This window comes from Anabas testudineus, chromosome 16 (genome assembly GCF_900324465.2).
Source record: "Anabas testudineus chromosome 16, fAnaTes1.2, whole genome shotgun sequence".
Classification (NCBI taxonomy): Eukaryota; Metazoa; Chordata; class Actinopteri; order Anabantiformes; family Anabantidae; genus Anabas; species Anabas testudineus.
In genome coordinates, this window is record NC_046625.1 from 18,559,001 (window position 1) to 18,577,258 (window position 18,258).

The 18,258-nt window shown below is 41.7% G+C and overlaps 2 protein-coding genes across 8 annotated transcripts in view; both read right to left on the reverse strand.

Annotated features, from left to right (window-relative positions):
• Window positions 1–1,965: 1,965 nt before the first annotated feature.
• LOC113168972 (myelin basic protein-like) lies at window positions 1,966–16,615 on the reverse strand. Of its 7 annotated transcripts, XM_026370074.1 has the most exons (7): window positions 16,463–16,615; window positions 8,254–8,358; window positions 8,038–8,064; window positions 7,647–7,676; window positions 6,265–6,348; window positions 6,144–6,162; window positions 1,966–3,514 (listed from the first exon to the last, which is right to left on the reverse strand). In XM_026370074.1, exons 1-6 carry the CDS (start codon window positions 16,580–16,582, stop codon window positions 6,160–6,162), a joined length of 369 nt encoding a protein of 122 aa, XP_026225859.1. In that variant the 5' UTR covers window positions 16,583–16,615; the 3' UTR covers window positions 1,966–3,514; window positions 6,144–6,159. The 7 variants fall into 7 exon arrangements, with proteins under 7 accessions (XP_026225859.1, XP_026225865.1, XP_026225864.1 ...); XM_026370080.1 differs by lacking the exon at window positions 7,647–7,676 and having other exon boundaries at window positions 6,265–6,339; XM_026370079.1 differs by lacking the exon at window positions 7,647–7,676.
• Window positions 16,616–16,702: 87 nt separating this feature from the next.
• Window positions 16,703–18,258, reverse strand: part of mbpb (myelin basic protein b) — a 34,577-nt gene continuing 33,021 nt past the window's right edge. The window contains exon 4 of the mRNA XM_026370072.1: window positions 16,703–17,035. Within this exon, the coding sequence (XP_026225857.1) occupies window positions 16,737–17,035 (299 nt within the window). The 3' untranslated portion in view covers window positions 16,703–16,736. The remainder of the gene's footprint in view (window positions 17,036–18,258) is intronic.

The following is an 18,258-nucleotide window of genomic DNA, read 5'->3' on the forward strand; positions in this document are numbered from 1 at the left end:
CTCTGACATTTGACTCATACCATATTTACAACTCACAATGAGCATGTCCCACACCTGCCAGGACTTATTTCACAGTTGTGTAATATCTAAATATGACTTTTCAGAACAAAGAACAAAACGAGAATGAGAGATATTTAAGCAAATGTTGGTAGAGTGAAGAGGCAAAAATAGTTTTTTTATGATGGACATGGTTTTTGACTTGCCACTGATGAACTGAACAGAGAATCAGAACTGCTGGTATTTAATTGCTCAAGTCTAGATGTAAACATCTCTTCGTTGTCTTTCTCCATTCAGGTCAGATTCAAGAAGAATCGGCACCTCAAGTCGAGGTAACACCTGAACTTGACCTGGAAGTGGTTCCTGAATCATCTGGAGACTGGCACGTCTTCCCCTGACCACAAACCACACGTCTCCAAGAGCACTGATTGAGTTTTACAGCTGAAGCAAATCTTTGCCTCTTCTCAAAAGGCTCATTTGGTTGGAAGAATACTTAAGACATTGTACATTTGCTCCACTGTATATCGAGGGCTTTTACTGTAGCAGCAGATCCCGCTGTTTTTCCTCATTAGCCAAGATTAAAGGGAGTCTGGTTCCGTGTGATTGGCTTAATGGCTTTTATCTGTTTTGCTACTGTCTGATTGTCATCAATATGATAACCTCCACAGAGGTTTGACTCAATAAACACAGGCATCCCGGAGAATTCTCTAGTCGGGTTGCAGGTCCCTCGAATGTTGGACAGAGAGAAAATTGTTCTGTGTGAGAAAGCTCCCCCAGACACGAGTGTCTTGTCTCTCTGTTATTGGTCCCATCAGAGGGGACAGCAGGAGCTGGACTGCTGCTAAGGCTTCAGAAGCAAATCTTTTTCACTGGTTAACAAGAAATCTGCCACTTTTTTTTACATATTTAATACTGTACATATTTCATCTTTGTGTGAAATGTAATTTAGCGTTTCTTCCAAGTTGATCTTAGTTCAAAACAGCAGCAGACGCGTGTCTAAAGATTAGCAGTGAGCTGTGAAGACACCGTTCTGAAGCTTTGAGCCTTTTGACTGAACGTGCCAGCGTTGTATCATTTAGATCCACAGCACAGACATTAATCCTGTAAATAGTGTAGTTAGGTATTTTCTGAAAAACCTCTGCTATGTGGATTGGTTGGGAATATGTAATTTAGGAGTCATGTTGCATTTGTTATGAAACAAAGCCAGTTTACAGGTAATAAGCTGTTTCTTCTCTCCTTTTTTCTTTTTTTTTTTTTTGCAGTTGTATTTTCTATTGTCCATAATAAATTAAGATTAAAGTAATTTTTCTACTAATTTGAGCTCACATTGTTTTTTCACAGCTTTGACTCAGTCATTTCTGATTTCTTTATTAAATGAAGATATGTTTTCTCTTTTTTGCAAAGAGTAAGATGATGGATGTTGAAGTTTACCTCTTGCTATAACACTTTTCCTCTTTTTTTTATTATTCAACGACACGTCCTGGTTATGTAAAGGGAAATATAATAATGACACAACTTATTAAGACCTCAACCTCTGACCCTGGGGTTCATGGAGAACTACTCTACCAACTGAGTCCCTGCCTCACAAAGTTAGTTTGTGAATAAAAAATGATTTTCTGTGTGCCCTTTGGGAGAAATATGATTTGGTAGTGATCAGCATCTTTCATTGATATTTTCAGTGCACCAGCAAGGCTTTGTTCCTTTATAATTTCAACATGCATTGTATTATACCTGAACCTGAATGGTGCTCTATCTCCTCCAGTTATGAGTAGAAAGCTTGTCCTGAATAGTGATTATCCAATGAGTCACAAATGCTGGCTTTCTGAAACAAACTACAGTATTTCATACTTTTGTTTGCTGTGACCTGACCCAGTAACATCACTTCCCTTTGCTTCAGCTTTGTCACCATGCGTCATTTGCTGCGGGTCACGCCACGGCACACAAAGCACACAATACAGCGAGCGGAAATGGTTTTAAATTTGATTTATTTATTTTTATTCTCAGTTAAATGGCTGGGCATGTTTTATTATACATACAATAATGAGGAGGATCTTTACATTCATTCACAGGATCCATTCGGAAACAAACGCTACACAGCACTCCCGAGGCTCAAGCACACACAAACACAGTAGGAGAGATGGACGCTACGTATCACACACGCCTGCTTTTGGAAGGTGGATGCTTGGAACAGCACTGGTGGTAGTGCCGAGCTTTTCTTCAAGAAAAACGTTCAACTTGCACAATCTCAAGAAAACACATTGTAATACGTTGTTACAGAGTTAGTTACAGAGCACCTTTTTGAAATTGTGTTTGTGTTTTTTTTTTTTTAGGTTATCCACAAGTATGAAACACAGCACTTTGTTTGTGGTAGTCAGAAAAGGAAGGGCACTTATGGAGTGCGGGTTTTCATGAATTTAATTTACAGTGTGTGTGCTGTGCATGAGATAGAAGCAGCGAGGACAAAGAAGAGTTCTCTAATGCACGGATGAAAGGTCTGAATCTGGCATCGTGCTCCGGATTCAGAGTCTGAAAGCTTTAGAAGTGGAAAATAGTTTGCTGTGAAATCACGTTATACATATGCAGGGGGGAAATTAGTGTACACAATTATGTCATGGGCTGAAAGGAAAATACACTAGAAGCCAAATTCATTGGTTTTCTTTTCAGTGAATATTGCAGAAAATAAATTTAGAAGGTTTAGAAGTTCACAAAAATTCACAGCCAGCCTTAATAACAAACACGGGTCGACGTCACATTGATGACAGGACACTTAACGACAGCTAAGACACATCAGGACTGAATAAAACACACTGTGATCTGACTGGCTCTCACTCAATAAAGTCATAAAATGTTAAATGTATCATGTTTTGGTGCACAGGAAAGGTCTTTAAGGGGACGACGCAGACGGGTGTCACAAGACAGAAAACCTCTCATTACTAAATCAGAAAAAACCAGACCCTTTCAACCAATCAGAAAGCGGCAATGACGGCCAAGTCAGTCACACTTGCACCGGCCTCAACCTTCACCTGCTCCGGTTTGCTTCAGTTTAGCCACCTTTAGTTAGAGAAACCAGCAGAGACATCCACAGAAACTCAAGCGTAAGTAATATATATGAAGAGAAAGAGAGCCGTGACGGGGGGCATGGGGTCATTCAGGCTGCACATGTGAGCGGCTTCAGGATGAACTTCAGCAAACAGTTCACACTCGCGATGATGACTGCAGAGGCTCGGCATGATGCATGCAGGGGAGGAGGTGGAGGGGCAACAGATTGTGTCGCTATCTACCAGCCAAAAGGGGGTGGGAGCGTTAACAGGGGAGACTTAGGAGGGTTTTAGCGTACATTAGAGTGTTATCAAAGATGGAGGGGTAGGTAAGTTTATGGGGTGACAAGATTTCCTCCTTTTCATCCTCTTTTGTTTCCCCACTTTAGTCCCTTGATCTTGAACGTCTGCCCCCGTGCTGCTGGAAAGGGTTGTAGAGAGGGACGTCAGCGTTTGGCTGGAGAAGCACTCCTGCTTCCCTGTGTGACAGAAAAGACACCTGATGAATATGAGGAGGCCACAGTCCTGCAGGTCTGCTTCGACCTTAAAGGACCACGCTGATGTTTTTCTAGTTTAGCCCATTGGTTATTTAAATCAGTATGTGATTCATCTCAGTCGACAGCTTGTGTAACAAGTAAGCAAAGAGTGAGTTAAGTAATAACCAGTTTTAGTTTTTACCAGCGATGTTAGTCATCACTGATGAAAAACACTGCTTTGGGTATTTCACAACTTCCTGTGTTTAAAAAAAATCCCGAAGCCTTTCAGGAAAAACAGGGTATTCCACCTGGGTTTACCAGAGCTTTCATCAAGCATCAGCGTTGTAGTTTTAAGTCGTGAAATTAACCAACTTTTCCCCGCCTTGTAGCTTTCAGGAGTACTCCTGATGAAATAATAAGACAGGGCTTAGAATCGAGAAGCCACAAATAGCCTTTTGATGGGAGAAATAAGCCAGTTAGTAAGCCCCTAACATGGATATAGGACCACTGCTACGAAGAGAACATCGAATAATTAATATGACTTAATGATACTTTATAACATAATTTATAGCTGTGAGATACTAAGTCAAACATAATGAGACTGAATGAGATTGAGACAGATCAGGATTCATGAGCAAGTGAGTCAAGAGAGTCAAAATGACAAGAAATAGTTTCTATCATGAGGATGAGTCAGAGGTATGAGAGAGTAAGTCTGCACTACAAGATGGAATCAAAATGATAAGGAAGTGAGGCGTGATTATAAGATACAGCACATGGAAACAGTGAAAGTAGTCGAAATGAGTTGAATCCAAACTGGGAGAAAGTGCATCTGAAGTCAGAAATATAAGGTGAAACTGTGAGATAAGCAAAGGCTTTGAATGTCTACAAATAATGAGAAGTAAAATCAAAACAGTATGAGAAAATCCTCACAAATCACAAATACATCTGTCAATCAATTTACACTGATTGATAATTGATTATCAGATGCTGCAAATGTTTTTTTTCTCAGTAGTTTTCTAACATCTCATCCTTTCAGCGTCCCGTTTGCATCTGAACGTCCTCGATTAGATGCTCTGTCCATTTCAAAGTCTCTGAAACAATTTGTACAATATTTTTTCATGCTGCTCTCTTATTCTGATCCATAAACGCAGGGAGAGCGGAGGACTCCGAGAGGCTGAGGGATTACACAAATGAGACAAATCTTTATGGATCGCTAAAGAAGATAATCCATATTGTGAGAAGCATTTTCCTCCTCTTCATAAAACAAAAGCTGCAGCACTGGGCTTTTTACTCCCAGCTCCGTTATCTCTGCCACGACAGAGGAAAAACTCAATGACACAGCAACAGCACTTAAGAGTCAAATGTGAAACTTCAAAGCAGAAAACCAGTGGAAACAGAGTGTGAAACATGAATTAAAAGCCAACACGGCTTTATGCTCATTTCCATTTGGATCACGGCGCCATTTGTGTGCGCAAGAAAACGGAAGTGAGACCTCGATGGCACTGAGTCAGCGCTAATTAGTCGTATGAGAAGCTTTGGAAACAAGCGTCTCAGAAGTTCCTCATCTGCAGAGCTGTTTACTCTCTTGTAGCTCAGTGACAACAATTTAGCCACTACAGATGAGGATGCAGCCCTGGGGAAATTTGTATTTCTCTCCCACCTTCAGTAATTGCCAAACTAACTAATCTAAGGTACAGTCGGAGTGGCTGGCTAATTAAAAGCTGACAGGGAAAAAAAGCGGCAGAGCATGAAAGCTGCCACTCCTTTTCATGATACAGTATATGAAAACAAATCAACTAATAAGGCGCTTGGAAAGTCGTGCAGCCTAAAGTAAGTGCTGATGAATATGCGCCAAAGCTGAAGAGTCGGTTAAGTGTTGTTCACCATCAGCCTGAATGTCCTGAAACTTTCAGTGTGGGAGTTTTGTCAGCGTCGGTTCATTGGGTCAAAACAGCAGCAGAGGTCCGAACTAAACTGTGTCTCTGCTCAGTTTAGATTTACAGCAGCTAAAACAAGGTTGTCAGATAACTTCTGGCTCAAATGAAAAGACGCTGTGCAGTGTTCTAACTTTCCAATCATCGTTCCTTCTGTCTTATATCCTGATCAGTCCAAATGGATGTTTGACCTAATGTGATGAAATTCCCTCCAGGTGTTCCTGACAGTGACCCATTGACCTCAGCCTTTGAACATTAAAATCTAATCAGGTCGCTCCTGAGTCCAACTGAACATTTGTGCCAATCAATGAGAGGTTTTTTAGATGTATGATGAACTGCAGTGATACGCAGTCCTCCAGAGCGCCTGGAGGAGCTCAGCGAGTGACAGATGATATTGCCTGTAATGTTAATGTCACACGATACAACCAGCTTCCTGGTTAAAGCAGTTGCAGTATGTTAGCTCTAGCTCTGCTGGGCTGCTGTCAGACAATGATCTACCATCTTCAGCGTGATTCTATCAGAGCTGGCACGAAGCTTGTAGCGCGCACACGCGATGATCCATCATGCCTCAAAAAGCCTCTCATTATTCCGCCGCTGCAATAGTAATGAGATTAGGATGTCTTCTAAGCATATCAATGTTGAACAAATGTGGAGTGAGTTAAACTCAAGTAGCGCTCCTTCACGTATCAGTTACTCACTCTGTGGCTGATATCATCACTGAGGCAAAAGAAACACGGGCAAGAAAGTGATTAGAGAAGAGATATGCTTAATTATAATGACTAGTTCAGAGTTTGACAAGCATTTTTATTCCTATTTTACCATTTTGAAGATCCTAGTCAGGGTGCCTTTGCCGTCCCCTGCACTGGCCTTCTTGGCTTTAGCAGAGTGTGACTTCTGGTTGCCCTGGCAAAGGAAGAAAAAGAGTCTGTGTTAGTGGAGTCTTGGGGATGTTTGGCAGAGGATTAAGACTTGGCTGACCTTTCTACAGAGAGCCCTGGCTTCCTTATCAATTCAGTGGGGAGTGGTAAAAGAAAATTCAGAGTAAGGAGAGAAGAGAATATCATAAGTCGGGCCTCATCTCCAGGGTGAGCTGAGCAGTGATGGATCGGTGTGTTCTCCAAAAAAAAAAAACCCAAAATACTGGAGAAAGCCGTATCGATTCAGCTGCAATCCAATTCTGCCCTACTTTTGCAGTATAATTGTGTTCCATTTCTGACAAAGTTTCCTTCCAAGTATTTAGTGTGAATTATGCATGAGTCAGAAAAGCTACAAAGAAGCAGAAAAAGTTTGGTATGAAAAGTTTCCTGTTTGCACAATTTGTTCGAGATTTATTTGTTGCTTCTTTTTGGTTTTATTTTTGAGGAAAGCGTGTATGTGATGTAGGTGAAGTTTCCCAGTAATCCAGGTGACGTTGAGTCGTGGCAGCCAATTAGCTCTCGACTTACTCCTGCTTGTACATTTAACCCCCCCCCCCCCCCCCCCCCCCCGTGTCCAAGTATTGGTCACATGTATTTGACTCATAAATAAACTTCTGATGTGCACCATCAAGTCACACTTATGGAAACAGGGCAGCTTTCGTGGCACATGGCACAGTGGCGAGACAAAATGTGGGAAAGAAGAAAGTGTGAAGTACATTTTAAAATTCATGATGTTAAAATAAGTAGCCCTGCCTTCAGCTAGAGTTACAATAGACCCACCACTAATACTTTTCAGACAGACCCTCGGCAGAGTTTCATTTGTTCCCACCATTTTCTTTTCTACCCCCAACTACGCTTCAAGATTCTGAATTAGCTCACACACTCCCAGCGCAGCACACACATGCGTGAGGACCTTAAATGAAGTGCTGATAATGAAATGAAGGAAGCAGAAGGCAGCCTCCCGTCACTCAGCTACAGAGGAATATTTGAAATGGAAGAATAATGAAGAGGAATAATGGCCGTGTTATCATGAATGTACAGTACACGCACATGATAAAGACAAGTCAGGCTGCAAAGCTTTGCAATTGAGGTGATACCTTTGAAAATCGACTTTAACAGGAAGGAAATGAGGGCGTTATCGCTGATGTGTGGATGGATTACATGACTAAATTGGCTGATGGAGACAAAATGGAAGCAGAGCCACAGGTGTGATGCTCAACGGTAGTCTGAGAATATGACCTGACTTGGCCTGCGCCTTAATTAGTCATGATACAAACCACCTACCAGGCCTATCTTGGCTGCTAGTCCTCTCCACTGGACGTGCAGACAAACAAGAGACAAGGACAAAGGGGAGGAGGGAGGGGGGGACAAATAGAAATGTGTGTCTTACTCAGCCCAAAGGCAGGATGGGAAGGAGAGGAGGCAGGTAGGAGGGTCCACCCAGGGAGGAAGGAGTCACAGGGTCACGGTGGGGGGTGGGGTGGTGATGGGGAGGTCAGATGAGAAGAGGGGGAAGGAGTCGGGACAGACATGTGGGGGGAAAGAAGAGAGGAGCAAGGCAGATGCTCACATCGAAAAGAGCACACGTTTAGTAACCAGGACAAAGTCATTTCCATTATTGTCTATTTCTGTGCATTTCAGTGTGAGTTTAGATGTGAACGTAAGGCAGACTCACCCTAGACTTAGGAGGGGCGGGGGACACCTGAAGAAGAGCCATGAACAGAGAGTAAGGAGGTTTGACAGACTCACAGAGAGATCAGACAGTGCAGAAGCGGCACAGAGAGAAGCGCGGAGCGGTATTCAGAGAAAGGGACACAGAGACAAACAGTGCCGAAGCGCCCTGAAACGTCTGCCCCCCGAGACCTCGTGATTCATATGAAGCATTACTCACGATCGTGCGGAAGAAATGGACCACAGCGTTCTCTGCTCCACGCTTACGTGGGGAAGTTGCAGAGGCTTTCTGAGGGCCGGGAGAGAGAGCACCTCGGAAAGATCCCTGAGAGGGGGAAAGGGAAATGAAAGGAAAAGAAAGAAAGAAAGAAAGAAAGAAAGAAAGAAAGAAAGAAGAGCAACAGCAGGATTAAATATTAAATCCACACAACATAAGAACGACTTGGCCTTGAGTTGTTGAGGGGGGAGCACAGTTGCCCGGACACAGCTTCACTTGGACCTGTGGAGCACTGAGAGCAAAAACACCACAAGCTGCATTGTTCAAAAAATGTGCACAGTACTTTTCTTTGGCTGTGTAATAACTTCACAACGTGCAACTTTTGTATATTCCACACACACACACACAGAATCACACCATATCATACCATATGTCTCGTTTGCTTTCTTAACTCTCTGACTAGGTCAGAATCATTCAGCGCGTGGACCACGAGGGTTAATTTGCTCCATGGTGGAGCGAAGTCAGTGCTCATTTCAGTGTGCCTCAACTGAAGATGGGCTCGTCTCGCCATCTGTTTCAACACCTGCGGGAGCTTTACACGAGTTGTTTACTGCACTGATTGGAGGTGGGAACTTCTTTAACCCTTAAAAGTGGTGGAAAGTAACAGTACATTTACCCGAGTAATGCAATGAAGTGCAAAGTGTTACTGTTGCTAACTACAGCTTAGTGAGAAGTGAAGCATTATTATAGATAAACCACACGACACCTCTATGTGTACAGCTCATACAGTATGTGGATAATTCTGCATAATGAGTACTTCTACCTTTAGTACTGTACTTTAACTAGATGTAATTGTAATTTAACTTGGATGTTTAAAGTTTTACTTCTAGAAGTAAACTTTTGAATGTGGTGACAGCTGCTGTTTTTATCAAGTCGACTCTAACGACAGGGATCTTTTGCCCTTTGTTCACTACTTACTCGAACATTTTATTCACCATATTTGTCACCTTTGAACGTTTGTTTACAGTTTCCATTTTAGCCTTTTAATACATTTAAATGAATCTTTGTTGATGTTTAAATGAATGATAATTTTTTTAATGAAGTTCTCTCCTTGAATCTGTACATTAATTAAACTTAATAAGGCCTTTGTCATACTTCTTCACAGTCTTGTGATACTTTACTTACTTTACTTTTACTTTGTGTACTTTCTCCCTCTCACCAGCTGGATATGAATAAATCTTCAAGCTCAACACTGCTGAAAAATCTCTTCCAATCACCTTCTAATATTCACACAGTCAGCAACATTGGCAGCAGCTTAACGTCAAAGACAACCCCCCCCACCTCATTAACCCTCATCCCAATCTGACAGAGCCCTTCGGCCGCGTGTCACTAAAAACAAATTAAAATGGAACAAATGAGCAGTTGAAATTGTCAGCATTTCCTTGTCAACAGCTTTGTCTCTACAAAGAAGACTAATTATCATCTCAAAGTACAAATCAATGCAACCAAGTGCTTCAGAGTCAGACTTTACAAAGGCTCTGTCAAGATGAGTGCTTAACAAGGTCGATACTCTGTGACTTCTAGGTCTGACTAAAAACTCAAGTGCACGAAAAAAAAAAAAAAAGCTCAATTAACAAATGCAAACAGCACGGACACATAAAAAGGTGAAAAGTCGAATTCCTCCTCCGATGAAAGGCATCAACAACCTGCAGCCCACAGTGGGAAGAAAAGACTTTGCTTCCGCCCCCTCGCCTTGTCTAGTCTTTGCTGTAAATGCTACCTCATGCATCCCCTCCGTCATTAATGACAGGAAAATGTGCGTATGTGTCAGTAGTGGGTTGGAAGGGGAGGCCGTGCTGTCGATGATTCACGTCCATTATCTCACATCAAAAAAAAACAAAAAAACCTTGCGGTGAGCTTAGGTAGCTGAGAGGCTGCAAACTCTCAGTTCCACCACCGTTCACACCTCAGCATGCAGTGTTGCTCCATGTGTCACTTTGCTGTTTTGTGTGTATACAAATAGTCCGGCTGTTTGAATGGCACTAAATGCATCACATCTCCTGCGTATTGCAGCTTTGCAGTGACCCTTTAATGATGTCCTCTTGCGTGAGTGTGCCTCTCTTTCTGTGAGGTTTGTGTTTCTGTTTTTTATTCCCATGTAAATAATGGGAAATGAAAGCAGATATGAAAGGGAGGGGGGGAATAGAGCAACCTGGGGTGGCCACTACCGCGCAGAGAGACAGAAGAGATGGAGAGAGGAGGAAATAGTAGACCAATTGAAGCTGGATGAAATCCGGCAGGTACAGACACAATTTCAGCCAGTTGTCCCTTTGATGTGTGTCTCTATTCTGTGTTCTTTCCCTCCTCTCTTGCTTTAAACCAATTTTTCTTTTTTTCCCCCGTTTGAAAAAAAAAAATACTAAAAAATAAATTTATAGTGCGGGATAACAGCAAAGACCTCTGCTGTCACGAGGCCTGAACTATTTCACTCTGCTAAAGCAAATGCGCCCAAATGTCAAGAGAGTATTGAAAATGAGATGTAAATGATGTTTCCATTAGCTCCTGGCACGCTTTTAATGATGACGGAGACGTTCGAATCTCGAGCGGTGTCACTGAGACATTCTGCCAAGTGGGAGCCATTATTGAAAGAAGTTTCTGCAGAGAAATGTGCTAAATAGTCATTTTGGCAAGTTTTAAGGATATTTTGCCACCTGTACTAGTCGGCTTTGAAAACTTTGTCTCAAACTTTCCTCTCAGTCATGTCTTTGAAAAGAGGGAGGATGTAATCATTGATCCCTGTTTGATGTCTGAAGGGGCCTTGTGTGTGTGTGTGTGTGCGTGTGTTTTTGGTGTGTGTGTGAGTATGAGGCAGCAAAGAAGGTGCAGAGGGATAGAAAGAGCTCATTTTTGTCTGCCTGCAATACCCGCGTGCAGAATTAGTGTGCACTTTGTGTAGATTTCCTGTTTGTAGAGTTGAATTGCAGAAGACAGGAATAGCAATTTACTTCCTGGCTTTTAAAAAGTGGCTGTAGATGCGACACAGTGAAATGGAGCGTCAAACTTGTGTTTGTTTGTTTTTTCCTACTTTTAAATATGTCCATTAAATATAAGCAGGCAGTAGTTAGCTCAGCATCGAGACCGGTGGATGCTAACATTTCAATGGAAACATGCTCACAATGATGCTGACATGCAATGTTTAGTAGCCATAGCAACTGGATAATTACTGCATGGATGATACTATTTCAGCTGCCAACGAGTCATTTAACTTTAACTGATGCAGTGAGTAGCTTCTCATTTCTTAAACAACCATATAAGAAGACACGTCCTGTGGTGGTGGAAAAGATGTTAATCTGTTTCAGAAGGGTCAAATTATCGTCCACAATCTTCATAAGTCACTGAATTTACAGTCAAATCTTCAGCAGTTGAGTTTGTCACAAATCCCAGAAATGTATTTATGATACAGGATGGTTAACAGGATCAGGCCTCGAGTGAGGTTACCTGTCCAGGTGTCAGCTTCATTATGGATGACACGTAACATTTAATACAGAGAAGTGTTGGAGATTCGTGAAAACCTGTTTTTATCGTTAGTAAATAACATCATGGATCAACATGATGAAAATATTTAATTTCACTCACTTCTCAGAGACTCGCAGTTAAGATTTATCAAGAACTGATGTGAGATACGTGCAGCTCATTCTCAAGAAATCAGATATCTACCCTGAAGGACTAAACTGAAGTAAATTATACTCTGACTAGTGCCCCCTAGTGGCAGTGAAGGCACAGTGACATACCTAGACAGCTGAAAGCCTCCCTGCACATCCACTGAACTGTGAGGGATGTTCCACATCTATCAACCTTGCAACAAAGCCCAACTAGAGGGATGCAGGGAATAATAATGTTTACGTCTTGGAGCTTTTTTTTTCTATAGTCGCACTCAAGATTCATCTCAGATTCCGCGACAGAGGGAATGTGCGGGGCCCAGTCGATGTGGCATACACAAACAGTGTGTGTGAAGTGATGCACAAACATGGCAGCCGCAGTTCGTTCTTCATTTGGAAGACAATCAGGACGTGCGTCTGGCAAGTTCAAATAGCAAATAACAAAGAGGCTAATTAAACAGGATCTGTTCTGTTACACAGAACTGATGAAGTAAAAAAAGGTTAGGGACTGTATGACAATAGTAAGAGAGGACGGGAGTTAAAAAAAGAAACAATTTTAGCAGTGTTTTGTTATGGTTAGTAGTCAAAATTTATTGGGTTTGATTAATTGCTAATTCCAAAATGACATATAAATCATAGATATCAATCAGCCGTGTTGTATCCTTCTTTTTTCCCATATAAACAGTTTTATTGAGTCCCTTAAGGTGACGTCTTTGTTAAGTACATGAAGCGATCCTACAAATGAAATGTTTAAGCAATATTTGCACTTTGAATTTCTTCAACTCAGATATTACATATGCGGAGGTCACACTTGGGTTGTGTTCTCTCATGTATGACTGATAAGGCTGTTTCTTTTTCTGCACCAATCAGCCTGTATTTAAATGAGATTTAAATGCACGTCTATCCGAAATCCTTGACAGTGTTTATTTTGATTGCATAACACCCTCCTGTGCCATGGTGCTTGGCTGCACTTGTTTCTTGGTTTATCTAACCAGGAGATGAATACAAACACCCATTTTGGCATCCAAAATAGAAATTTAAATGAGTTTGTATCGACTGAATTACTGAGCTCAACTCAGACAACAAGTAATCCTCATGAACACGTCGCTGTTCACATTAACACAGAGTCAATATAGTTTGGAGTCCAAATGAAGTTCAATTTACATGTCTTTAGGAAGTAAAAAAAAATAAATCTGCTTGTGGGGATCACAGAGATCTGCCCAGTAAACAGACTGCGAGTTGTCCATTACTAAGTATGATCAGAGAGCAGAAAAACAGCAGCTTAGCTCTACTCTCCATAAAACTTAGTCTGATAACTTTTTATATACCTTTGTATATAGAAATGTATACATAAAATTGCAGCACCCCTTTAAATTGGAGTAATAACAAATCGGTGGCTGGCGGTTACCAAGAGTTAGCAAAGCAGTTAAAACCATCTTCCACAAGAATAAAATGAGCTTGAGGACAAAGACAAATGAAAACGAAACGCAGAGAGTGTTCTGAGGGTGTTGTTAAAGAGTTTTAATCAAGCAATTAAAAAAAAAAACAACAAAAAAAAAAAACAAGCTAGAACACAATCAGGTTAGGAACAGGTCAGCGGTCACAGCAGTTCACAACAGATACAAGCAAGTTACAAGTTGTCACTGCAGAGTTGTGAAGGCGTTACGAAACAGAGATCATCACTGATCCACTGCTGGTTTAAACTCTCCGACTGGGTCAAAGACACGTCAACCTGAGGTGAGCCTACTGATAAGAGAGAGGGAGGGGAGGGGGTGACCGCTGACACCCCTCCTCTCCACTGAAGACACTGGGGTTAGAATACAGTATCACACGACTTTTGGTTTTCACTGTGAGCTGTTCTGCTAATGCCTGATTTACATCCAGCACACAGATCCCTCCAGCATTATATGACTGGTAGCGTCTGCTGTGCCACAAATTGAAAATTAACACAAATTAACACAAATTGAGACTTAAATATATTCCCTCCCCTTTATGAGTCTGCTTGAATAGCTAATACTCATGCACACTTAATTTTCCTTTCAATTAGAAGACCATTACCCCTGTCATTTGCAATGATCAACAGCCCATTAGCATTCAGAAGCTCACTTCCTTTGTTTTTGGCATCATCTCACAAACTTATGAAACATATCTTGTGTACTGTCTTAATATTTCTTCAGAGCCCAGACTTGATTAAAGATCATGTAAATAAATCAGACGCAAAAAGAACGAGGAATCAGGTGGTACGCGGCTCCACACCTGACAAATATCAAAACAATTCAGCTTTACTGAAATAAGCATGCATACAGTATCACAGTCCAACAGAAAACACTTAAACAATCTTTCCACACTAACACTAGCTCAGAAGTCTAAGGATGCTTTAAAAACGTCTGTGGAGAGTCTGTGCACGCAAACAGGCAGAGTAGATCAAAGGTTATGCTAAAAAATATCTGTCTTCATTATGAATTCCTGCTGGAAAAATAAGTGGTTGCTTTTATTTAGTTATTTTTTGCTAGAGGCATCAGAGGTGGAGGGGGACCTGTCTGTCTTTTACCTGTACTTGAGATGTGAACACTTGTCGTTTGAAGGCAAACCCTCGGTGAATACATTAATATATACAGCAGTTCAGTTTCTAGTAATCAACGCGGAGAGCAAGGTACAACTGTACAGTAAGAAAGAAAGAGAAACCAAATACTGTGCAAAATTGGTCCCTGGCCTAATGTTAAATGAACGCTTCACCATTTGTTCTATTGTTTTCTTCCCTGAACTTTACACTTTACAAAAGCAGAACAGCACCTGAACAGCAGAACAGGCCGAAGCAACAATTCATAGCATACAGTATAAAGATTTTTTTTTTCTCCTGAATTTTACACTGAACATAATTTCATAGTTAATATAAGGCATGGGGGGGAAATGCATATTTTTCATGTTGTTCAGTGATTTACCTGTATCATAGCAATGTGAAAAGCACTCACTGCAGGACTAGAAAAGCTGGACCAAAAAATAGAAAAGAAAAAAAAAAAAGAAGAAGCTTATAATCAGAGAGATCAGTTTCTGTCAGCTCACTGCACCATAGCGTCATGAGTAATTCACGATTTAAGACAACTGTCAAAAGGAGCAGATGTGACTCAAGATGTAACTGCTACAGCCAAACTTCTATTTCCTCCTTTTGAAAGTACTACAAGAGGGATTTTAGATCCGGCATGCTGCAGGAGTGTTGTCAGGATAAACAGAATTTCAATGCATGCTCAACGTTTTCAGCAGCCTCCGTGTAGAAGCTGAAACTCCCTGTCATCAGCACCTCCAGTGGGCATTGTTGGGTGAATGGCGCACGGATTGAAAAGGCTTGTGGAACCAACAGAGCTGCAGTCTGGTTCGTAATAGCTGCGGCGACAGTGCCAACCAGTCCATCATGACTGGGAAGTGGATCCCAGTCTGGCTAAAGCGGTGGAATCCGGTGCCAGGAGTACAAATGGAAATGTTACTGCTCCAGCAGCAGAGATGGACACGAAAATCACCACAAAACGTGTTGTGTTTTTTTTTGACAAAACAGGTCTCATCAGTAAGGCTGGGTAGCATTTTTTTAAATCTGCTAATGGTTGAAATTCTGGTTTCCTGACAACACTTGAGGAAATGAAGCAATTAAAAAGCATTGCAGGCTCGAACGCCTCATAATCACTTGTCTGCAAGATAAGCTTCTTCTTACTTAATAGGTTGCAGATTATTCTCCATATTCCCAAAAGGGCAGTGATAATATGCCCCTACTAACAGATATCACTATATATTAATATAAATCTTCTGTCTTTGATCATTTATAGCATAATGTTATCATCATTACTATGAAAGTGACTGAGCAGACTGCTGCACTGTGCAAACAGTAGTGAGGTACCTCCCTGTGGCCGACTCATCACACGTGTGTAAAAACTGGAACCAGAGAAAATAAAACAGAATAACTTTCCAAGAAGCAGAGTTTGCTCTCTGCAGCGTATCCAGAGATTGCTTCAATTAGATTCAACTAATGTAGCAGAAAAAGAATCGATTCTCTGACACATCGTCCTCATCCTCGTCATCATTATTTAAGGAAGTATCTGAACTGACACACAGCTCTTCTTAACTCCAGTTTGACGAACTGCAGCAACAAGTGAACAACTCCACCATTTCACATCTACAACAAATATATTACATTTAACATAAGATAAAAATGCTACTAATGTCAGTACCATTCAAATAAAACTTAAACATAGAAATATAGTAATGATCCTTAAATGATTCAAAATCACTGCCTCTTATAATAAAAAATATAAAACAGCCCCACCCAAAGTCATCAACCAGCGTTGAGTCATATCATATTACCAGACTTTGGTTCACCATAAAAACAACAGTAAAACCAACATAACTCTATAGAACAAATACAACTTAACCAATTCTCACATGATCAATTAAAGAAGAAGTAAAAAGTGGTTCTGGGAATAAACCAGCAGAATGAACTGAAATACTTGAAGAAGGGTTGTTGTGTTTTTTTTTTCCTTTCACCTTGACTCTCCCTGCTTCCTCACCTTGCTCTTCCTCTTCTTGTCTCCTCCAAAGAACTTTCCAATCTGATCCAAGAGGCCGGGGTTCTTCTTCCTCCGACCCAGCCCGAAGGCGGCCTGTGCAGAGCTGCTTGCAGATGCCATGGTGGTGGTGTTGGTAGCAGTTGGTAGTATAAGTTTGTGTCAAGTGTGGGGTTCTCGTCTCTCTCTTAAATGAGAGATTGAAGGACAGAGGAAGGAAAAGAGAAAATAGAGGATAGGAGGGGCAAAAAAAAAAAAAAAAAAAAAAAAAGCTAGCCTATTCTAGGTCCTGTTCGGGGTTCTCCGACCCGCACTCTGAAGCCGCTCCGCTGTGCTCCTGGATGGTCTGCAGCTCGTCCGATTCGGAGGGTCGCTCTTTGAAGGTGTTGTCCTCTCGGCCCGGGGCATCTCGGGAGAAGAGGCGGGCCAGGTGGGGGCGTGGTGTGGCGGCGTCAGGGTCAGCTGTGCTGGCGGGGGGCCAGTGATGGCGGGGGCCCTCAGCGCCCGTGGAGTCAGTCACCACCGGCTTCTTCGAGACGCAGCCATTGTTCTGGTTTGCATCTGCCTCACCCAGGCCTGCGCAGAAACAACAAGGGTCATCTATGGGCTCGAGCCCGCATGGCACACAACAAACCACAGCAGCACAATGGGCTCTTTTGACATGACCGTGCCCTTCCTGCTGCTGCAAAGAGAGACCAGCACAGACAACTTATCATATTTTAACTAGAATTAACCTGACTGTACCTGCTGTAGTGGAGAAACGTGAAAATGTGTGAATAAAGACATTTCTTTTTTTAAAGAGCTGTTTTGTCTCTTACACCTGTGTCTCTGAGGATGAGGATTATATCTGATGTCACTCTCACCATCTTTCTTAAGTGCTGTCTGAGGCACAGCCGTGTTGAAGCCGGTTAATTTCACTGGAGTGCTTGGACAAAACTTGATTTATTGCATTAGGTTCATTAATACGGGATTCACAGAGGCTTCTGAAGAAATTACATGGAAACAGAGAGAAAGCAGAGTGTTTGAGTCACGGCTACAGTATGCGACAGAGTACACCCTGCATGATACATGAGATCCCAGTTCCCTAAAGGCGATGAGCATATTATTTCCCATGAGATGGAAATACAGCTGATCCTGTAATGTCCACTTTGACAGCTATCCATTAAGCAAGTCATCTCCCACAGCAGAGTACATCCAGTGCATTCCTGCTGCTGAAACAATATACACACTGTACTGACAGAAATGGTGTAGCACTACACAAGAGAATCTGCATGCTAATATTGCTTGAACAGTGGCCCGTTGTAAGAGCTGCATAGTTATTACAGAGAAACAAAGGGTCCAGTGTCACTAAAATAACTCCTATAAGTATGGATTTTCAACCCAGTGCACAGTGACACTTATCTGATTTGGCGCCCCAGAGCATTGAGGCCACATAGCAAGTACGAGCTGTATGTTGTATGTGTTTTTTGCTGCAGTTTTAGGGGAAACTATGCATCTGCTCCTGCAGCAGCAATGTCAGTATAATATTTTCTCATTACTTGGATCAGTGAGTTTATTTTCCTCGGAAAGATTTGCAAGTCATGTATCAAATGTGATTATAGACGAAAAGTTGACTGCAACTTTAGTCCTTTTTGAGGAAGGGGGGGGCCTTGAAGAGGAATTCAAAGCCAGCTACTATTTATCATACATGCATCAATGCTCCAGACACCGTGTAAAGTTTTATAAAAACGCTGTTGTGGTTGTTAAGTTTTTCTGTTATTACTTTGGCCATTTGTGCAGAAACGAGACTGCAGGGTGGT